This window comes from Trichosurus vulpecula, chromosome 8, assembly GCF_011100635.1.
Source record: "Trichosurus vulpecula isolate mTriVul1 chromosome 8, mTriVul1.pri, whole genome shotgun sequence".
Classification (NCBI taxonomy): Eukaryota; Metazoa; Chordata; class Mammalia; order Diprotodontia; family Phalangeridae; genus Trichosurus; species Trichosurus vulpecula.
In genome coordinates, this window is record NC_050580.1 from 153449555 (window position 1) to 153474211 (window position 24657).

At 35.1% G+C, this 24657-nt stretch overlaps 1 protein-coding gene across 2 annotated transcripts in view; it reads left to right on the forward strand.

Moving 5' to 3' along the window:
* The window catches only part of PIAS1 (protein inhibitor of activated STAT 1), a 152325-nt gene that overhangs the window by 70580 nt on the left and 57088 nt on the right, over positions 1–24657 (forward strand). For both annotated transcript variants that reach the window (XM_036734769.1, XM_036734770.1), the window contains exons 3-4: positions 23837–23921; positions 24172–24219. In XM_036734769.1, coding sequence (XP_036590664.1) covers positions 23837–23921; positions 24172–24219 — 133 coding nt within the window. The remainder of the gene's footprint in view (positions 1–23836; positions 23922–24171; positions 24220–24657) is intronic.

Genomic DNA, 24657 nt, shown 5'->3' on the forward strand with positions numbered 1-24657 from the left:
CAATAATAGCTAACATATATGGTGCTTTAAGGTTTGGAAATCCCCTTTACATATTATCTGATTTGATCCTCAGAACAACTCTGTGAGATGCATGCTGCTGTTATTCTCATTTTACAAATGAGTAAGCTGAGAATGAGAGATTACATGACTTGCTTCCAAGGACACGGCAAAATTTGAATTCAAGTCTTCCTGATTCTTTATTGTTATCACTACTATCATTTTTTTTCTTTTTAATCTTTTTCAGTAGAGTTCAGATAGAATGGTCATGGGACAAGTCATTATCCTATTATCCTTTTATGTTTGTGTTGTATGAACTATTACATGGTTGGATAAAATAGCAGCTTTTTGTTGTTGAGTAAAAGTATTAGGATATAAATTTATTGTCTGCAGGCTCACTGAAAGCATTCTGTCAGTACAACTCCAGTAATTGTCCTCATCCTGTTCCTACATGAATTTTATTTCTTCTGGCAGGTCTCTGTTAGAGAACTTTTTTCAAGCAGCTTGGAGATTTGAATATTTGGTACGGCGACATTTCTTTTAAAAGCTCTTGTGTCATTTCTAGGATCAGTGTCATTTCTAGGTGATAATGGGCAACAGTTCATTTTTATAATATTCCAGTTCCCGTGCAGTTCATTGGTTGAGTTCTCCAGGATATTTTTAGTTCTGTAACTGTATGATGGGTGTCTGCTTGTCTGTCAGTCTATGAAAGATGTTGTTTGTCTGTTGTACAACTTTAGACACTAGGTTGTGTCTTGCTAGATTTTAAATTGGTGCTAAATTTTTACAGCCTAAAGTATGGTAACATTTCTACTGTTTTCTTATGTAGTCTTCATTGGTCACTATTCTTTAAGGATAGCACTTTTGTAATTTCTAGTGACAATTATCTGGCCCTAAATTGCTGTCATAAACCCTTTTTCTCCAAATGCTCTGTGATTGGCATTTACTTATTGCTTCTTTATTAGCTTATTTGTTGCCTGAGTTCATGCATATGTTGCCCATGGAAGGTCTTTTGACCTCATTCTTGGATCTTAGCTATTTTATAGGTTCTGTCCAGAGATAAACAACTTCAAGTTAATTTGACAAATCCTCCAGTGTCTTTTATTTGTCTTTATTACTATATAGTAAAGTGACATCTGCTTATTCCAAAAGTATTTCTTTAGGTTTTGGGGTTTTTTAACCTATTTATCATGTGCCCTAAAAAAAGTTTCTGCAACCTTTTCTTCCTTTTTGGCAAGGAAAGGTTCCCTTTCCCACATTAATTTATTTATAGAATTTTTAAAAAATATTTTTAGTTCCAAATTCTCTCCCACCCACCCACAAAGAAGACAAGTAATATGAGATCAATTATACATGTGAAGTCATGTAAAACATATTTCCATGTTAGACATGATGCAAAACAAGAAATATAAAGAAAGTGAAAAAATTATGCTTCAGTCTACTCTCAGAGTTCATCATGTGTCTCTATGGAGGCAGATAGCATTTTTCATCGTGGGTTCTTTGGAATTGTCTTGGAACATTTTATTGATCAGAGTAGCTAAGACTTTCAATCATTGTTACAATATTGTTACTGTATACAATGTTCTGCTAGTTCTGCTCACTTTACTTTAGTTCATATGCCTTCCCAGGTTTTTTCTGAAACCGATGCTGCTCATCATTTCTTATAGGACAGTAGTATTTCATCACAATCGTGTGTCACAACTTGTTCAGCCATTCTCCAATTGATGAGCATCGCCTCAACCTCTAATTTTTTGCCAACACTAAAAGAGCCACTATAAATATTTTTATACAAAGAGATCCTTTTCCTTTTTCTTTGATCTCTTTGGGATACAGACCTAATTAGTGATGTTGCTAGGTCAAAGGATATGCACAATTTTATAACTCTTTGCATATAGTTCCAAATTTTTCTCCAGAATGGTTGAGCCTGTTCCCAACTCTAGCAGCAGTGCATTAGTGTCCCTGTTTTTCCACACCTCTTCTAGCATTTGTCATTTTCCTTTTCTATCATGTTAACCAATTTGATAGGTATGAGGTGATACCTCAGAGTAGTTTTAATTTGCATTTCTCTGATCAAGAGTGATTTAGAGCATTTTCAATGTGACTGTTGATAGCTTTGATTTCTTCTGAAAACCTTGGTGAGGAAATGTTCATCTCAGCTGCCCTAGGATGATATATTTGGTGTTTCATTATTATCGTACAGGATATTGTGAGGATATTTGTTCAAATCTGCTATGATCCATTTTACAGTTCCAAAAATATATAACTAATTTGTATTGCATAGGTGTTTGTTGCTTTTTAACAAATTATAATCCATTCAGCTTTGATTTTAGGATGTTAATAAGTCTTAATATATTCAATCACAGCCACCTGATGATTTTATTTTCTTTGTGTCTTGCATGGAAGAGACCAAGGGATTTGTATGTAGGTATTACTTTGATGCACTGAATGATATAGCGTGTGCTCTATATTTAAACTAAAAGCTTTACTGTCTTCTTCCTAGGAGCACAGTAAGAGTTCTATACCTATCAAGGTAATAATGACATTTTGACATCATTGGAGAAAGATTCCGTGAGATAAAAGATTTGTTTAATGTGGTTTTTGTAGAGACTTAAGAGTTTGATATCATTTAAGTACATCAAATGATAAAATGTTTTGGTTCAACTTCCTTTTTAATTTGAAAATCATATTTAGTTCTCTTTAGGAAAGATGATAATGGATTTAAAGCAAGGTGGAACTGGGCTTAAATTGTCATGTTGAAAAATACCAATTTTTTTTTATCATTTTCTAATGTCATCGTACTGGTAGTGTGTTTTAAATGGAGAACAGTTTTCTATGTATATGTTAAACATTCCACCTTTCTTGGCATACTTGGGTCTATTTAATATATCTATAGTTAATGAATAAGTAATGAGTGCAGAACTGAGTCAAAAGCTTTCAGGAAATTAACAGATAGTATAAATGTTATGGTAGTTTTGAGCAGTTTGTCACTAATTACCACATTGATAATAATCTTTATATCCTCTGAAACTCTTTGGTACACTCATTTTGCTGCTTAGCTAAAATTTTTTCTTGTGTGGTAGAGTTTTTTTTTTAATGGTATAAGCTGTGAGTGCTTTATGTAAAGCACACAAATATATAATTGCCCTATATTTAGAAGATTCACTGGTGTTTTTGTCTTGGTTATTGAAATGTAATGCCTTCTTTTAAGAAAGATGAAATTAGATTTATATATGAAAGATGTTGCTTTGCTACTATTATTATTTATCATTTTTTAAAAATTTTATTGATAATTTTTGGTTTTATATCTTTAATTTCCCAACATATTTTTCCTTTCCTACAACTTTCCTTGTTATATACTTTCTCAAAAGGCAAACTGTTAGCTTTCTATTCGGTGGAATGATATCTTTCATTAAAGACTTGCTAACATAACATGAATTTAAACTTTAGGTTTCTGGTCTTTTCTTGAATCTTTCTCTGGGTTCATTATATTTAAATAGATCACAGCCTATATATAAACTGTGTGTTTCTTTTAAAAATTATTTATTTTAGTTGTCAACATTTGCTTTTATGAGATTCTGAGTTCTAAACCCCCCCCCACTTCCCCACCCCAAAATAGCATACAATCTGATATAGCCTGTATATGTATGATTATATCCACATTAGTCATTTTGTGAAAGAAGAATCAGAACAAAAGGGAACAATCATAAGAAAGACAAAACAAAAAACAACAAAAAATGTATGCTTTGATCTGCATTCAGACGCCATAGTTCTCTCTCTGGATGTGGATAGCATTTTCCATCATGTGTCTTTTGGAATTGTCTTAGATCACTGGATTGCTAAGAAGAGCTAAGTCTAACAAAGTACATTGCACAATGTTTCTATTACTGTGTACACTTAAACTGTGGGGTTTTTTTAAATTTATTTTTTTATTTTTAGTTTACAACACTCAGTTCCACAAGTTTTTGAGTTCCAAATTTTCTCCCCTTCTTTCTCCTCCCCTCTCCCCCCGCCAAGATGGCATGTAATCCGATATAGATTCTACATAAACCTTCACTTTAAATTTATTTACACAATAGTCAAGTTATAAAGAAGAATTATAACTAATGGAATGAATCATGAGAAAGAAGAAACAAAACCAAAAAAGAGAGAGCAAATAGTTCACCTCAATCTGCATTCAAACTCCATACCGTATTTCCCCATGTATAAGACACACCTTAATTTTGGGGCGTGAAATTTGGGGGAAAAATGTATTACATAAAGTTATTGAACTCAAGTTTTATTCATCTACTCATAGCTTTCAGGCATCTTTTGGGCAAGTCTGGTGTGTGTACACATGCTTAGTCCATTGCACTTCATGAACCTGAGGCACCAATTGTGTCCTCCTTTGAAATCAGTAACTTCTTTTTCATCAGCAATTCTTGCCTCATGCTGAACCATCTTTGTGGACACAGGAACTCTAATTGCCCTTTACTCTTCAATCCATATCTTCACTTCCCTCTCTAAATCAGGCCATTTTGCTGACTTGCCTCTCATAGCCGCCTTCTGCCGTGGCGTTTTCAGTAGGGTTTCTTCTTCCCATAGCCAGTCTCAGATTGTTTTCTCAATTGGAGGAGGACCAAATTTACATTCAGCAGCACAATTTCCATTCATTTTTGCAAACTGGATCACTTTTAACTTGAATTCAACCCTGTACGAAAATCTTTTCTGAGCCATTTCTGGGCAGAACATGGCAAAACATAACCTAGTATACCAGTAACAAATGCGAAACAATGAGTGCAAAGACAACAAGCTCAAAAAAGCGGGAACTGCAAGTAAAAAAAAAATCTACAACCACTGTATAAGATGCACCCAGTTTTTAGACCCCAAATTTTTCGGAAAAGGATGTGTTTCATACATGGGGAAATACGGTAATTCTTTCTCTGGATATGGATAGCTTTTTCCATCGTGAGTCTTTTGGAGCTGTTTTTGAACCTTGTATTGCTGAGAAGAGCCAAGTCTATCAAAATTAGCCATCACAGATACTGTGTGTTTGTAATGATCTCCTGGTTCTGCTCCCCTCACTCTGCATCAGATCACGTCTTTCCAGGTTATTATGAAGTCTGTCTGCTCCCCATTTCTTACGACACAATAATATTCCATTACATTCATATACCACAACTTGTTTAGCCATTCCCCAATTGATGGGCATCCCCTTGATTTCCAATTCTTTGCCACCACAAAAAGAGCTGCTATAAATATTTTTGTACCTATGGGTCCCTTTCCCACTTGTGTGATCTCTTTGGGATACAGCCCAGTATTGCTGGGTCAAAGGGTACATTTTTATAGTGCTTTGGGCATAGTTCCAAATTGCTTTCCAGAATGGCTGGATCAGTTCACAACTCCACCAACAATGGAACAGTGTTGTCATTTTTCCACATCTCCAGCATTTATCATTTTCCTGTTTTGTCATGTTAGCCAATCTGACAAGTGAGATGTGGTACCCAAGAGTTGTTTTGATTTGCATTCCTTTAATCAGTAGCGATGTAGAGCATTTTTTCATATGACTATAAATGTCTCTAATTTCTTCCTCTGAAAACTGTATGTTCATATCCTGAATTGGGGAATGACTTGTATTCCTATAAATTTGGTTCAGTTCCCTGTATGTTTTTAGAGACAAGGCCTTTATCAGAAGCACTGGTAGTAAAAATTCTTTCCCAATTTTCTGCTTCCCTGCTAATCTTTGTTGCACTGGCTTTGTTTGAACAAAAACTTTTCAGTTTAACATAATCAAAATGATCCATTTTGCATTTTGTAACCGTCTCTATCTCTTGTTTGGTCATAAATTCTTCCCTTCTCCATAAATCTGACAGGTAAACTATTCCTTGCTCTCCCAAATTGCTTATAGTATCAGTCTTTGTATCTAAATCATGAACCCATTTTGACTTTATTTTGATATATGGTATAAGATATTGGTCTATACCCAGTTTCTACCATACTGTTTTCCAGTTTTCCCTGTAGTTTTTGTGAAATAGTGAATTCTTAACCCAGAAACTGTATTCTTTGGGTTTATCAAAGAGTAGATTGCTATAGTCGTTGACTGCTGTGCCCAACCTATTTCACTGATCCACCACTCTATTTTTAGCCAATACCAAGTAGTTATGATGACTTCTGCTTTATAATACAATTTATATCTGGTATGGCTAGGCCACCTTCCCTAGCATTTCTTTTCATTAATTCCCTTGATATTCTGGACCTTTTGTTTTTCCAGATGAATTTTGTCATTATTTTATCCAGCTCTATAAAATAATTTTTTGGTATGGCACTAAATAAGTAAATTAATTTAGGTAAAATTATCATTTAAACTGTGTGTTCTTAAGAGATGCTTAATGATTTTTTATTAAAATAATACAGCTATTTTGCATATGTCTACAGAATAATTTTTTGAACTTAAGTTTCAAATTAAAGTTGTAAATCTTTTTTTTCTTTGAAGTTGTTCAATTAGTTTACTACTCATGTGCACACTTTTACCCAGATCTCCTTAATCAAAGGCATAGAGGTAAAAATCTCCCAGATCAGGAATGATCTCAGATTACTATTGCTAGGTAATACTGAAGAAATTTAGTGGTTACAGTATTCTTAAATAAGATTTTTTTTAAAATTTACTTCCTATCTCCTCTTTCCTCTTTCTGTCACATTCTCTCTCTTTCAGATAATATCTCCAGTTGTCATTCAATCACATAAATTAATCTTTCCCTCATTCTTAAAATGTACTTACCAGTGATCTGCCTAAGGTAGAAATACTTTATCCTTTTATGTGTTGTTTGTATACTCTTTAAAATATCTGTATCTGTGTTGCTTTTAAACTGTAAACAGTTGGAAGACTGGCATCCCAGCTAGCAGCATGCATAGTTGTTTTAAGAACTTATTGTTCTATTATACACATATTGCAAGGAGGTGATAAAAATCCTAGCTCTTTTAAAATATATAATAAACTCATTTTACTTTTAAAGCTGTCTTGCTTGTCTTGTGAATCCTTCTGGCTTTCCTTCTGTTCTCTTCTGTGCATTTCAAAAATGTGTTTCAATGACCCTCTTTTTTTTTTTTAGTAATCTTATGCCTTCCCCCAACTTGCTTTCCTCAGGCCCCCTCCTTGTTGAGAAAAAAGAAAATCAAAATTTTTGTAACAAATAGACGTAGTAAACTACCTGCCTAGGATGTGCCAATAGAGGATGGTATTGCTAGGTCAAAGTGTATATATAGTTTAGTGAATTTTCTGTTATTCCAAATTGTTTTCCAGAACAACTGAACCAGTTTCACAACTCTACCAACAATACATTAATAAACTGTTCCAGCAGTCTGGATATAAGGTGAAATCTCAAAGTTGTTTGCAAAGACTTCAGGAGTACCAGGAAGAAAAGCACTGAATTCATTTCAAATCCTGTCTCTGTTACTTGTTACTTACCTGTGTGATTCTTAGTCAAGCCACATCCTCATTAGGCCTCAGTTTCTTTATCTGCAAAGTGAGGGCATTGAACTAGATGACTTTTCCAGCTCCTAAAACCTATGGCCTCATCAAGAACGTCTTCTCAGTAAGTAAGTGATCAAAATATGATCAGTCATATGAAAAAAACACTCCAAGTCACTAACAATTAGAGAAATATTATTAGTGATTTGAAGCATTCTCAGGTAGGGCTGCCTTATTCTTTTTTCTCTGAGGCTCTGCTCACAATTGTTGTGAAGTTGCTCTCTTCGTTTGCCTCATTTGTGTTTCTAGGTTCATAATATTTCTTTCAAGTGAAATAAGCAAACATTCATTAAGCACCTACTATGATGGCAGGTACCTTCCTCTGTTTACTTGTATCTCCAGTGTCAAGTCTTGATTTGGACTTTGTGCCAGGCGTGGTCCGCATCCTCCTGTATTCTTAGATGGGTTGCTTGGGTCCTGTTTGGTCTTTATTGAAATTTCTTGGGTTCCTGCTACTGACATTTTTTCTGGTATGTCTGTTCACAGTGTAAGTTTCAGGTTCTCTCCCCTCCTCACCCCACCCTGTGTAACTCTACCCTCTATCCCCACCCCTAACCATTTGTAGTCAGGAGTGTTGTGGTTTCCAAAGCTCTCCGCAGTATCTCAGTTCCAAGTGCTTCTAATTTTTTTGTATTCCTGAAGCATACCAGTCAGAGAGATTTGGGGCTTCCATCCTGTTCACTTTAGCTCCTGTTCACTTTCCTGTCAGGAAGTCTCTTCTAGAGCTTGGGCTTCTAATTGTCTTTTTGCAAATTTTCTACTAGGTAAAGGCACTTATAGTTTCTCTTTGAATTTCTTGATAATTATTGGCCTAATGTTCTTTTTAGATCTTTGCTGGAGTATATGTGTCAGAGTTGTGTTTCTCTATAACCATTCACATAGCCTTCTAAACTGGCAGTGCCAATAAGAGGTATTCTTTAAGAGTCAATGAAAGCCTAGCAAAATTTTAAGCACCAAAAATATGAAGGAAGTGAAATAAGCAAATTTATATGTCTAGCAGTCTAGGAGCTCAGAATGGGAAAACAGTTAGAACAAAGACTCAGAAATTAGCAGAAATTGGCCAAAAGAAAGGAGAATCTCTGGTACAATTAGTATAATCTAGAAGACTGATTCTTCTCTTAAAGTCTGTGGTATTTAAAACTGGAAAGGACTGGAGAAATTTTCTAGCCTACTTCTTATTTTTGCAGATGAAGAAAATGATGCTCTTATTTCTCTTTTAAATGGTAAAGGTTGTATACAAGTCACCGTACTATTAAAGATCATCATATGACGACATGTTGATAACATATGTCGATAAGTATGTTGATAACATATCACAACATATGGAATGGTAAGTTACTTCACATTATCTTTGAAATAGTTTTGCGTGGTATTAATACCATAATAATTGTAGTGAATTAATAGATTCTATTAATCTGTTTCCATCTTATGTAGCTATATACTTTATACAAAAGGTACTTTTGTTCTAATTGCTATCTTACCATTTTTCCACATTTAAATTGACTTTCTTGAAAACATCTGCTGAGACCTATAAAGATAACGGGCACATTAAACACCTGATATAATTTCAATCTGAAAGATATTCTTCAGAATAGAAATGAGTCATACTTCAAGGCTTCCCCTCTTGCCTTGCTTAGAATAGAGTTCTATGAGTTTTATCTAAGAAAGTTCTACGGTTAGAATTTAGGGAGAACGTTTAGCATCTACCTTTTATGAACAATTTTCAATATCTCTAAAGCTGCTTTTACTCCCAAGAAAGTAGAAAAATCAAAATTTAGTCTTTTTGTGATACTTATACACTTTTAAATTATTTTTCCCTGCTTTCTATGCAATGTTAACTATAAATGAAAGAAACCAATGACATCAATATTAACAGATACAGCACTGTTGGAATTTCTGAGCAAATGCTTCATTTAAGAAGGAATTTTTTTCTAATATCACTCTGAAAAACTTTACTTTGGATACAGTCAAATTCACTAATACCTGTCAATTCAGTTCAAACTATAGAAGACAAAAATATTAATAAACAACTACAAAAATTAAATTTGGATAGAACACATATCCTTTTCCTTTACCTATGATATTTCAACATTTATCTTCACCTATTATCTACATAACCTCTTACCATTTTCCCTTTTTTGGGAATGATTTTTGTTGTATTAAATTAAGTTAAATTCTAAGTTAAAGTTAAGTTAAATTCTGTTCATCTGAATAGTGTCTGGCATAATGAAACCATAATGACTCTTTGAAACCACTTATTCCTTTTTAAAATGTTTCCTGACTATCCCTTTAATATACTATTTTCTAGAATTTGGCTAAAAAGAGAAGCCAAGATGACTGACTTGAAGCTTGAAAACTTCATTATTCCCCCCACCCCCTTTTAAAAAAAAAAAAAAACAGGATATTTGCCCTTCTCTAGTCCTACAGTATTTCTTATCTTCCTCACAGTGTTTCAAGGTCAGATGAGTAGTTCATCAACAATAACTGCCAATCTTCAGTTTTTTCAGATTCTGTCATCTAGGTCAAATGACCTGAACTCATCAGTGGTAGCTGAATACTATCTCCTTATTTACCCTGTGTATCAACTCCCTGCTGACCATGTTTATTGTTTTCTTTCTAATCCAGAGGCTATTCTCTTTAGCAAAGAAAATAGAAGCAAAATAAGAAAGGAGCCACACTGCCTTCTGTCATCTGTTACTGCACTATTCACCCTAAACAGAGGCCCAGCCCTGTGATTCTCTTCTTTCCCCAATATAGCTAAAAAATAATTTTTCTTGTCTTTAGTTTTCCTTTTCAACTTCAGTTCATTATGAGCCTTAGTACTAGCAGTGTTCTTATAAGATCATGTCTGATCTTTGTATTTAATGCCTACAACCTGTCTTTGTTTCCATCTTTTAAAATTAATCTGTTTGTGAGTTTCCTATGTATCTACATTAGTTTCTTTAGAAAATTCCCCCCCCCTTTTTTAAATCATCATCAGAATTGTTTCTATTTCTTCAGAATTTCATTTTCAAAAGCTTCCCGTTTTTCGTGACCTGACTCTCCATCTGGACTTTTAATCCGTATAGGCTCCTACCTAACCTTCCTCTAAAATCTGTTCTTTCCAACTCTAGCATGCCAATCAGACTATTCCTAGAGAAGAAGAGGAAAATTATAACACACTACATTTAGAATGGTCAAATTCACCCATGGTTATCACCATTTCCAATTCAGCAACATTTTCTCCGTCACTGAGAATCAGATTCAGAATAAAATTTCCCCTTCTTAGTTTTTCTACTTTTCGACAGATAAAATTATCATTAAGATGAGTGAAGATATGAATAGCTATGTTTTAGAGAGAAAATACTTATCAAAATCCAGGGAATTGAAGTCTTCCATTACACTATTTGATCATATTTCTATAACAGAATTATTATCTTTTCTCCAAAATCTTTGTCTATTTCCTCTTCCTGTCCAAGTAGTTGATAGTATACTCTGATGATAATATTGCCTCTTTCCACTTCTGTTGACCCAAAGGCTGTCTACTAATGCTTCTCCATCTAGTTCCTAGATTTCCTCAGATGACTATGTCTTATGAAAATGGTACTCTCTTCCTACTCTGTATCTAGAATTGAAGAAGTAGAAGAATGAAGGATGGATTTTATTTGGGAAACTGACATGTTTTTAGTGACCTGAAGCATTACCCTAATACAAAACCCATCTTTTTAATACCAAAGTCCTTCCAATAATACTACATATCTATACATGATGGAAAACAGTCCTTGAGAAATAAAAGTTCGGGTTCATCCAAAGGACAATGAAAACACACATAGTAGGTAAACATTACAAATGATGGATTGGTATAAAATACATCTAAAAATTTGCCAGCAGTAAAGAAGGTAGTTACATAGCAAGCATGAATAATAACATGACAGCCCATGCTGTAATCATAGAATGGTGAGAGATCAAGGAGAAGGCCCGCACCACCTTGGGTAGATCTCCCCAAAGATAGTATAATAGTATAGTGGAAAGATCACTGGCTCCAGTGTTTAGAAGCCCTGCATTCAATTCGTGGCTCTGATGCTTAATACCCTTTGTAACTGACCTCCCTGAGCTTCAGTTTCCTTATCTGTAAAATAAGGGAGTTGACCAAATGACCTCTGAAGTCACTTCCAGTTCTAGGTCTATGATCCTCTGATAAAAATTTACAAGAAGACAGAAATAATCAGAGTAGCACAAATGGATGTGGTGTGTTGAATTGAAATCTCTCTGTCTCTAAAAAGATGAGATAAGGATCTATTGAAGTACATTAGAGAATCGGTCATCATTTGGCCATGGAGGGGATCCTGCCATACCCTTAAATTTTAATAATATTAGTAGTTAACATAGAGCTTTGTAGTTTACAAAGCACTTTACATATATATTATCTCATCATATCCTTTCAACAAGTATGGGAAGTAGGTGCTATTATTAGCCCCATTTTACAGATGAGGAAACAGGCTGAGCAATGAGTGACTTCCCCAGGGTCATAAAGCTAGTAAGTGTCTGAGGCAGAATTTGAACTAAGGTTTTCTTGACTCCAAGACCAGAATTCTATCCATGATACCACCTAGCTGCCTCTAAGTAGTTCAGGCTCCTACATTTAGATTTTAATCCCCCCCCCCAAAAAAAAAAAACAAAACAACTTTAACCCTTCACCCAGATTCACCCCAGTCATCTTGAGGAAAAGGAGGGGATACATTACTTTTGCCACTGGTATCAGTTATTTAAATTTTATCCATAAGAAAAGGTTATGCCTGTGATAAATATGTTACAATCAAGTTGTGTATATATGACTATGCAGGAAAAAATATATACATTGGTTCTTTTTTGAATAATATTTTATTTTTTTCAAATTACATGTAAAAACAATTTTTAACATTTGTTCAAAAAAAATTGATTCCAGATCCTCACTCCCTCCCTTTTCCCTTCCCTAAGATGCTAAGCAATTTGATATGTTATACATGTACGTTTATGTAAAACATATTTCTATATCAGTCATGTTGTAAAAGAAAACACAATACATTGGTCTTTTTAAGTGTTCATTAATTCAGCCATGTCCGACTCTTTGTGACCCCATGGACCATAACATGCCAGGCCCTTCTATCCTCTGCTATCTCACAAAGTCTGTCCAAGCTCATGTTTATTGCTTCTGTGATACTATCTGTCCATCTCATCCTCTACCACCCCTTGCTCTTTTTTCCTTCGATCTTTCCGAACATCAGGGTCTTTTTCAGCGGGTCCTGTCTTCTCAGTATGTGGCCATAGCATTTAAGCTTCAGCTTCAGCATTTGTCCTTCCAGTGATTTGCTGTCAAAGGGACTCTCAAAAGTCTTCTCCACCACCACAATTCGAAACCATTGATTCTGTGGTGCTCACCTTTCCTTATAGTCCAACTCTCACAGGCATACTTACATTGCTACTGGAAAAACCTATAACTTTGACCTTTTAAAGTAGTTTTACATAAGCTTCATATTCAAAGCAAAGTATACTTGGATTAAAAAGAAAGAGTGAAGAAATTACTGACTTGATATAAAGTTCAAAACATGTCATTGTAACAAATTTGACTATACAGTGTAAGACAAATAAGGTTAAAATTCTAAGTAAAATAAACACTGTACTAAAATAAGTGGTTACATACTTCTCTAAAAATATTCTCCATTCTACCTCACCACCAGCACTAAAAGCTAAAAATAATCATCTTTCTGTAATGGAATATTTTTTTTTTTACTGTTTTGGGGAAAGTGAATCTCAGGTACCCATCCAAAAACATTAGTCTTAAAATCTTTAATATACTAACTTCTACATTCATTTATTTTTTAAAAACTTTCATACATAATTTTTATTGATATAGGGAATTTTATTGATATAGGCAGTCACATTACCAATGATTAAAAGTTTGAGTTTTTTAAAAAAAAACCCTCTAATTTTTCTTTAACAAGAACTCAAAAAATGGCTTATCAGCACTGAAAAATACTGTCTTGACTGATATAGCTTTGTTTTAAATGTGATAGTGTAATGAACACTAAATATAGAATATTACTGAATGTGTGCATTTGTGCTTTTAAAAATCTTTATTTCTGGGTGTTTTTAAAGCTTTGAGGCAGCAGATTTTAAGATAAAATTTAGCAAAAATAATTTAGGGTAAAAAAGTTTTATATTCATTCCTATAATTAAGGACAAAAGCAACATCTGTAACATATGGAACCAGAGAATTTCAGATTTGGAAGGAACTTCATCAGCCATGAGGTCTAACCCATACTCAACAAGTGGTTGGTTTTCTAGTCTTCACCTTAAGACATCTGGTGTGAAGAGGAACTCATTACTTTCTAAAGCAGCCTATTTCTCTTTTGGATAGCTCTAATTGTTATATTGTCTACATTTGTTTCTTTGCAACTTCCACCTTCATAGATCTGTCCTTTAGGAACAAACCAAAGAAGTCTAAAACCTCTTTCAGATATTGTTCTTCCAAAATATGAAGACACCTATCAAGACATGATTTTCCCTAAGACCTCCTGCCTCCACTCCTAGCCTTTTTTTTCCTAAGCTAAGCAATCCGCTTTTCTTCAACAAGTCCTCATGTGACCCGCAACTCTCCTCTGGATGCTTTCTAGGGCATCCATGTCCTTATTTTGTGGTACTCAGACATGAAAACAGTTACTCCAGCTGTGGCATTTCCACGTGGATACTGTACATACTATGTGCATATTGTCACCTTTACTAGAATATAAGCATCTTGAAATTATTTCATTTTGTGTGTCTCTCTTCCTAATATCTGGCACAAAGCCCAGCACATGATTAGTACTTAATAAATGTTTATTGATGGACTGACTAGACTAGGCCAAAGTACAGTGGGACTCTCACCTCCTTATTCCTTGAGGCCAACTTTTATTAGGGCTCCTCTTCTTTAGTAATTCCAAAATTTGTTGAAGTGTAACCTCTAGAGGCTAGAAACTTTGCAATCTTCAGACTTCAGAGAGGGCTGTGGTCTGAACTTTCCAGCTAACTCTGTATTTTCCATCAGAAGTTCTGCTTGGTCTGAACTCCACAGAACATTATGCGTTTGCACTGGGTACACCATGATGATGTCTCTTCTCACCCTCCCCTCCCCACCCCCCCAGCTTTCCAACTTCCTTTTATATGTTGTCTTCTCCCTTTAGTTTGTATCTCCAACACTTAGCACAGTGCCTGGCACATAATCATCATGCTGGATTGATATGCAGTCATTTATTTTGGGACCATTAGGCTCAGAAGTGGGGCTGGGCAAGGCAAGTAGCAAAAAAAAAAAAATTGCTGGGGTTTACCTGTCTATCTTTGATAGCATTCTAGTAGAAAACCAGTTAATTCCAAAAGAAAATGTAACACTCAATTGTGCTATATACTGACTGCATGTCAATTGGGATGGGTATAATAAATAGACTAGATTTGTTTTTTAGAACTATCCAGTTTTTAACCTCCAGGAACTAAGGAATTTGTTCAGTAAACCTTTGTTAAGCAATACTATGTGTCAGGAACTGTGCTAAGTGCTGGGGATACAACCTAAAGGGGGAAATTGATGCCCCCCAAAATGAAAACTACCCAGTTTCTAGTATATTCTAGTATGTCCCAAGTCCATGAAACACTTGCCACCGCCTTTCTTGTTAGCACTTTTTAAATACAATCTTCCATGTTAAATTTTGTCTTATGCTGTTATTTAAGCATATAGATATTTATACATAATTTGACAGTCATTTTCAAATCTACTTGTAGTGTTATCCTTTCTTATGTGAAGCACAAAGGAAAAAATATTAGTATTTGAACTGTGGCCCAGCAGAGTAGAAAGACTCCAAAGACTAAGGTTATCTAGTACAAATACCACATAGTTCAGAACTTCCCATAGAATGCCTTTGGGACAAATGCTTAATTATGCTTTTGAAACACTAGTTACAAGAACTCAATTCAGTTCTTTAGTCCAAGAACTTTTCATCAACTACCAAGATTCCAAAACTCTTATCATATCTAGAATTCCCACCCTAGGGCCCCAATACCTTGATAGGTAATTACCTCAGTCAACCAGTAACTGGACCTGGGTGATTTCTCACCATTCTTGTACATTTACCATATCACCTCACCTTCTTTACAGTTTTCTAGTTCTGGAACAACATTCAAATTAATTCTAATTGCTGAAACAATAATCAAATTAACTCTGATTGCTCTGGAAAAAGTATATCAAATATACTTCCCCACAGCTCCATTCTCTATAACTTTTCAAAACAAATTGTCCCTGCCCCTACACTCCCTCCTGGTTCCCCTCCTACCTAACTGACTACTACTTCTCAGTCTTCTTTTCTGAATCCTCATCTATAGGTGTCCCAGAGGGTTCTGTCCTGGGCTTTCTTCCCTTCTCCTTCTATAGTATTTAACTTGGTGATCTCATCACTTCCCGTGGATTTGGTTACCATTTCTATGCTGATAATTCTCAAATGTACCTATCCTACCCTAACTTCCCTGCTATCCTCCAATCTCAAATCTCCAACTGCTTTTCAGACACCTCAAACTGGATGTCCAAAACCAAACTCATTATAATCTTTTCCCCAAACTATCCTGATCTGCTACCTTCACTATTACGGTAGAGAGTAACAGCATTCTCCTGGTCCCTCAGGCTCATAATCTAAGAGTCATCCTGGAATCCTTACTCTCTCTTTCACCCCTCTATCCTCCCCATTCCCCGCATCTAATCAGTTGCTAGGCCTGTATCTTTCAGTTTTGCAATATTTCTTAAATATGCTCCCTTTTTTCCTCTGTCATTGCCACCACGTTAGTGCAGGCCCTCATCACTTCACGCTTGGATTATTGCAATAGCATGCTGGTGGGCCTGCCTCTAGTCTTTCCCCACTCTAATTCATCCTCTATTTAGCCACTAAAGTGATTTTCTAAAGTGTAGGTTTGATCCTGTCTCTCTCTCTCACACACATAAACTCTAGTTGCCTCCAGGATCAAACACAAAATACTCTCTTTAGTATTCAAAGCCCTTTATAACCTAGCCGTCTCCTGCTTTTCCAGTCATCTTATACCATACTACCCAACATGTACTCTTTAGTCCACTGACACTTGGCCTCCTGACTATCTCACACTCAGTCTCTTATCTCTGGGCATTTTTTTTGACTGTCCCCTATGCCTGGAACACTCCTGCCTCCTGTCTTACCTGGCTTCTTTTAAGGCCCACCTAAAACCCCACTGTCTACAGGAAGCCTTTCCCAACCCCTCTTAATTCTAGCGCCCTCCCTCTCTTATTTACTTCTATTTATCGTGTATATAGCTTATATATGCATATTTATTTGTTGTCTCTCCCATTAGATTGTGAGCTCCTTGTGGGCCATCTCTCTTTTGCCTCTTTTTGTATTCCCAGTGTTTAGCATAATGCCTGGTGCATAGGTAGGCACTTAATGTTTATTAACTGACTGATCATATATCATAATATTCATAGCAGCTTTTTTTGTGTCACAGAGGTACCCTAAAACAAAATGGGTGCCTACAGTTCAGTAAATAACTAAACAAATTGAGGTATATAAATGTAATGAAATACTATCGTACCATTAAAAATTAGAAATCTGAGAACTTAAGATACACTTGGGAAGACTTGTTTGAATTGATGCAAAATTAAGTGAGCAGAACCAAAGTAGCAGTATATATGATAATCCCAGTAAAGAAAGAGAAAACATTCCGAAGTCATCGTAATTTAGATCAATGTAATGACCAATCTTGTTTCCAGAGAACTGATGATGAAACATCTCTTCTTCCTTTTGGTAAAGAGACAGAGATAATGGGTTCCATGGAATGAGGCACTATAATAGTCACTGTGCCAATATATTTTGCCTAAATTTACTTTGTTACAAAAGAGGTTTTTATGAGATGGCATAGTTACTGAGGGGATGCGTGTTACTGAGCCTGGTATGTTTTTCTAAAGAATATGAAAAAAAGATTTTTTTAAGAAGAGTCATCAATGATTATAAAATCACTGAATTCACTTAGCTTTTTCAGTACTCCTTGATCCTCCTGCCACAAATAGTTAATCATCCCTCCTTTTTGGATATTTCATCATTCCAGTACCCTTGATTTTATTGTTCCCTATTGAGTTGCCTCAACTGTAAGTTGAACCAGATGACCTCTGACTTCCCTTCCAGCCCTGGATCTCTGTTCCTACGTGGTCTGGTATCAAAAACCATTCTCTCTGAGTTAACCTTCTATCTCTGATTGTTGCTATTCATTCTTCTTTTGCTAACTCATCATTTTCTAGAATGCATAAGGTAGGTATTCCCTTGGCTCTCCCTTCCCTTTGTTCGTTTCTTGGCTTCAACTCTCAATTCTACAAAGAGGCAGCTGGGACTTAAAGGGAATAGAGAACTGGGCTTGGAGTTGAAGACCCAGGCTCACATCTTATTTAATAGCAGGATGATCATGAAGAAATCAGTCTCTCTGAGCCTCAGTTTGTTCTTCTATAAAATGAGAATAATACCAGTAGTACCTACAGCACCAGAACCTTAAGGTGATGCATATAAAGCATTTTGTGAACTTTAAACTTTAAAGTTGTTATTATTACTGATTCTGGAAAGATAACTTCCAAATCTGTCTCCCAGCTGCCTATGGGACAGCTCTACCCAGATTCATTAGCACTTGAATTTAGAAATGTCCAAAACTATGCATGTTTCTCCTCTTAAACCTGCACTATTTCTGTTAGTGGTACCATCATTCACCCAGTCTTCCATGTTTGAAATGTTGTCTTTTAGTCTTTCTTTTCCATTACTTTTATCTGATATTCAAGGCTCTACATGACCAGATGTCCACATTGCAAGCCTTGTCATTCTATTCTATTCTATTCCACATATCTTATACTCTAGCCAAACTGGACAACTTTCTGTTCCCTGAATATACCTTGTGCTTTTCCACATCTGTTCCTTTGGTCGCACTGTTCCTTGTTCCTGGAATGTTCTCTTTCCCCAGTTCAGTCTGTTAAATTTCTGTTCATCCTTTAAGTTCCTACTCAAATGCTACTTTTTTACATTAATCTTTCCCTGATCCTGTCTTATGAATAATACTCTTCCAACCTGTACTCCCCACCCAGTTTCACAAAGTACTTTGTTTTGGACCTGTGTAATAACACATTTAGACCTCTTTTGCCTATAATTTTTTTTTTGCATGTTTCACATCTCCCCCAATTAGACTGTCATCTTTAGAGAAAGCGGGATGGGACACGACTTTGTTTTATTTAAACTTTGTATTGACTCCAGTAATCAACACAGAGAACTTAATAATTGAATTGATAGAGGAGAAACCCTTATCTTCCCAATACATGGAATAAGTAAGGAAAAACAAAACAAGATTTCAGAGATGCCCCAGTTTCATCATAGTCTCCAAAACAAAAGCTTATGTGATGATACTGCTTTACAGTGATACTATAGACAAGTGAAACAGTAGCCCTAAGTTGATGAGATAAAATTTAAGTTAAATTTCAAAAAAATTACATCCAAATTTAAACAAGCATCTAGGTGACACAGTGGATAAAATACTGAGCCTAGAGTCAAGAGACTCCTCTTCCTGAGTTCAAATGTGACCTCAGACATTTACTAGCAGTGTGACCCTGGGCGAGTCATTTAACCCTGTTTATCTCAATTTCCTCATCTGTCAAATGAGCCAGAAAAGGAAATGGCAAGCCACTCCAGTATCTTTGTCAAGAATACCCCAAACGGGGTCACAAAGAATCAGACAAGACTGAAAAACAACTGAAAATTTTAAATAAGCATATATGGATTGCTAAGCTGTTGCCAGTGATCTTTAAGAGTGTAGTGAATAGGAAAAATGCTATCGGGGAAGAAAAGGGCAAACATCCTGATTTTCATAAAAGAAAATGACATCTGTAGGCCATCAAGTTTGACTTCTTTTCCTGGAAAAGTTCTAGAACATATTATTAAAAAGGGATACTTTGTGAACTTTTAAAGGGAAGTGCTGATTACAAAGAGCCAGTTTGTCTTCATCAAGTATAGGTCATGGCAGACTAACTTTTACATTGTTGACAAAGTAACATGACAGGGAAATTAGGAAAATGCTGTAGATACAGAATATGCCAATTTCAGCAAACCCTCTAACAGTCTTTATTGCTGTCCTTGTGAACAAAACAGAAATGTAAGTTAAGTTATAGCACAGTTAGGTACATTTGGGACTTGTTGAAGGACCAGTTTGATCCAAAAGAATAGTAACTAATGGGTCAGTTTCAGCTTGGAGAGAGATCTCCAGTTAAGTCTTGTAGTCATTGCCTCCTGCTTTTCAACATTTTTGTTAGTCATTTGAATGGAAACATAAGAGTCATGCCTGTCAGATTTACAGATGACACAAAGTGCTGGGAGCAAGAGCTAGCACAGTAGATGGCAGTCTGAATCATAAAAGATCTTAAAGGTTGGATTGATATGCCAATCTAATAAGATGAAATTTAAAAGAAGTTTTCTATATATCCTATATTTGGGCTCAAAAAATCTAGGGATGGATAGTAGTAGGTTTCACTCACTTGAAGTTTTCAAGTCCAGTTGACTTGTGTTGGAGCAGTTTAATACTGCTCACTGAGAAAACAAAGTCTGAGGTATACGATTTATTAGCAAGGCATTCAGTCACAGAACAAATCGGGTCCAGGGCCCCCTCAGTAGGCACAAGAACTCTGAAGAGAGATTTACAAGGGTTTTTATAATAAAGTTACTATTTATAGTACTTACTATTTTAAGATTTTGGGATTTTCCAGAATTCAGGGATTCTGATTGGTTACATCCTTCTACATCCTGTAAAACAGCTAGTGATACAATAATAAAAGTTATTTCCCTGAAATTATGTGATTTACAGGAAAACTGAACTCAGGAAAACAAGATAGCCCCAGCAGCTGCACAAAATATGATAAAAGGTGGAATAGGTTTGGGTCTCTCACTTGGAACATAAGATTCATGGAAGAAAGTAGGAGGAGATAAGCTGGAAAAAAAAGTAGGATGGTACCAAATTGTGGATGAGCTTAAAATATCTGGCAACAGAACTTTACTTAGGAAACAACAGCAAGCACAGTGTTTGATCCTACTAAGGTCTTCTTGACCTGGAAAGAACTGGTCTAGCTAAACTTGTGATAGCCATGTCCAGTTCTCTGCATCAAGACAATTAGTCTAACAGCAATATGAAAGATGGGTTGGAGTGGAGATAAGACCTTTTAGAAGGCTACTACAGTTTCTTGTGTATCTGTTCCTTCCTTTCCCTATTGGAGTTGTATCAATAGGACTAGAGAGCAGGGGACTGGTATTAAATATGTTGCAGCAATCAAATTGACAATATGTGTTAACTTAGCTGGATGCGAGAAGCACAAATGTAAGTCTAAGATAACCCCAACATTTTGACCTTGCAAAACTAGATAAATGTTGTTACCACTGGCAAAGTGAAGTCAGAATGTAGAAACAGGTTAGGGAAAAAGAGAATAATTTCACTCTTAGATGTTGAGTTTAAGGTGTGGGTAGAACAGTGCTAATATCCTATGGGCTGTTGGAGATGTGGACTTGAAATACAAGAAAAGGGCTGGTGTTCGAGATAAATGTGAAAGTAATCTGACTTAAGAGGTGGTCATTGAAACTGGGAGTAAATGAGATTGCTTGGGAAGGGAAAGTATCTGCATGGAAAAGGTCAAGAAGAAGAAGAAAAGTAGCAAGTAAAAGAAAGAAAAGAAGTGGTTACTAGAGATATTAGGACAATATAGAGAAGATGGTTATTGAAACCAAGAGAGAAATCATAATCTCTTCGAGGGTAATGGTACCTGTTTTATTTCTTTGAACCTGCACTGTGCCTTCTATACCAAAGCACCTAGTCCTAGTATATGAAACATTTTGTGTGTCAAGACGCATTCATTCTTCAAACATACTACTTTAAAACTACTCATGGGATCTAGTGTACACAGTGAGGGAGCAAGGTGGGAGAGTGTAAAATGTACACACTTCCAAGCCTCATTCTAATAAGTATCTATTGAAAGGGCTCTGAAATTTTGCCTTAAAAGTGCTGTGACTTTTTGTACTTGTGACATTATTTTAGTACTGATCTAGGAACAGAGCCAAAGATCTAAAATAAGCTTGGCTTGCTAGATTAGATTGAAGTCTTTATACACAGTTTAAATGGGGCCCCTTTGAGAATCCAGGCTAGTTGTTATTGATATTTCTTTTGCCTCACGGAGAAGATCTGCTTTGTTACAGGCTTGTCTTCTGTTTCTATGTTTATATCTTTGAAACTAGACATTAAAGTACATTTCAGTTAAGTAGAAGACCTGTTGAAAGTTAAGTTGCAAAAGTTGTTTAATAATAAACTCTAATCCACGTGTCCAGTTATTTTCTCTAAATCCTACCTAGGTCACCAAACAAAATTCTGGTTTATAAGAAAATGGCAAAATAAATACAGCTTTTAGGTCCACTGAAATATGTTTCTCCACTGAAATTATAAGAACCTGGAGATGTTTTGTACTTTACTATAGTGACACATTTATGTTTTACTCTTTGTTTTTCTGTGAGTACATATGGTGGTGCTAATTGTTAGGGAAATGCTGATCATGAGTAGAATCAAACATTTAGAGTACATATATGGAGAACTTTTTTTTCTTTATAAAGTCATCAGGCTGTCACAGGTCTAAAATAGTTCTTCCTATGTCAAAAAGGCATCTTTTCCCTTCTAGAAAATATAAGTAGAATTAGTGAAATCTATTAATTTCCCGCCTTTCTTTCCTTCTCTTCCCTAAATATATCCTTTATCCTGCTGCCCAAATAATCTTCCTGATGTATGAATTTTATCATATCACCTCCCCGATTAAAAATCTTTATTGGCTCCTATTTGCTTTCAGAATACAAGATAAATTCTTTCATCTGCCATTAAAATCCTTATATAGTATACTTTAACCTACCTTTCTGTCTTGATTTCCCACTATTTTGCTTCATGCCTTGTACAATCCTGCTGTTGCTATCATCCTCTAAAACTTAACTCCATGCATTCGTGTAACTTATTCTGAAGGCAGTCCTCCTTTATCTCTATGTATTGAAATTCTTCCTTGACTTAAAAGCCTAGGTCAGGTGCTACCTTCCTTCATGAAATCTTTCTTATATTTGTCATCCCCAAGTGAAAGTGCTAACTTCTTCATACTTCTTATAGTACTTTTTCTGAGCCCCTCCTTGATCTGTATCATTCTACCTAATAGTAATTTGTGCTCAATCCTTATTCCTGTTATTCACTTATAAACACTTTAATGGCAAGAACTTTTTTATTCCCCATCTTGATATCCCCAGCACCTAACACAATTCCTCATATATACTAAATGCTGGATAAATGTTTGTTGACTGAATAGAATAGGAAGTTGCTTAATAAAAAACACCCAGGACCACTACTTCTTCAATACCTGTACTGAAGGGAAGAAAAAGGAAGTTGAGAGAAAGATTGAATTTCTGATTTAACTTTTGTTGTATTGGCTGTCTTCTCTGTTTAATCTTCAGTTTTAACAAGTGAATTTCAAGAAACTTGTCAGTCTAGAGTATTCTGTGGCCCTTTTTTGTTGTTATAAAGCAAAGCATAAATAACCAGTTACTAAATGACTTTGAAATAGAATCTATTTTGTGTTTTTATAGCCCTAGCTTGGATTGGAATTGGTTACCTGTAAATGGTATTTTATCCCTTTATCTGTGTATTATCTTGTCATTAGCTTTTCAGTTACTTCCCCGAGCCTCTTTCTTCCATAAGATGTAGTACTACATCTTATATTTAAGATAGTGATTATGGCTAAAATTTGAAAACAGCTGCCTTTTCATTAATGACATTGTAGGAGGAGAAATAATAAAATTATTTGTCTTAAGGACCAGGTATAATCTGAGCTGAATTAATTTTAAGATTTCTTTCTTATTCTAAAAAGTTTACTTCAAAAATCAACAATTTCTTATTCACCATTAGATTATTTAAATTTTAGTGGCAGTTTTTTTTTTATTTTGTGATAATGTATATGAGTACATGTATATCTGTAAAGCTGTATCTTTTATGTCTTGTTAGTGTTTTTTGACAATATATTTTCTGAATTTAAATTTCAGTATTTTGTTGTGATTCTGATTTTGAAAGCTAAAATTCTTTTACTACTTTCGTCCAGTTATGCAGCTAGGGCATTGTTTTTGTTTTAAGTACTTTGTTTGCAACTCTAAAACATTTTAATCTATTGAGAGAATGTCAGTGCTATTTTTTTCTAATGTCTGCTGTGTTGGTGTACGTGAAGGTGATTAAAACTATAATTCTTTCTTTCTTTAGCATCAGACAACAGTCAGCGTTTTCGAGAAACCTGTTTTGCATTTGCATTGACTCCACAACAAGTGCAACAAATCAGTAGTTCCATGTAAGTTGTCTTCCGGTATGACTTACAATATGGCATTTGAACTTCGTATTGAGTATAAGATGTGATTACAGCATGCTGTATATTGGATGAGTTTCAAGTATCCTTAACCTGTGCTGCAAAGACTATAAAAGAAATCATTTCTCTGATTATGTTTGTTCAGCAAACTTTTACTGAAACAAGTGCCTTTTGTAAATTTTTACTTTCACATGCATATACTATAATATTTCTGTTTCTGTCCTCTATTTTCTAGGGATATTTCTGGGACTAAATGTGACTTCACAGTACAGGTCCAGCTAAGGTACGTCTTAATTATAGCATAAAATACTTTGGTACTTTATATAATACATAAAGTAAAAAATGTGTAAATCAAGGTTTTTAGGGGTATTTATCTGCCTGGTAATAATTATACTGAAAGTGGGGATAAAACGTATAATCAGCAAACTAAACATAGTACAATTAAAAGATTCTATGTGAAACAGTTGATATTTTTTGCTAATGTTTTCCAAAATGGATGCTATAACTACCAGTTTTCCAACTTCTTTACCCATACTATTTTGTTTGTGTTATGATATCTAGTTTATATGTGACTAACACTAATAAAACATAATCTCATACATAAATAATTTTATCAGAAATTAACCCTTTGTTTTCCCAGTTTAATGCCAGCTCTTTTCATCTGTATACCATTTTTCTCTAAACTCTATGCTTTTGAACATTCTACTTATTTTCTTTCCTG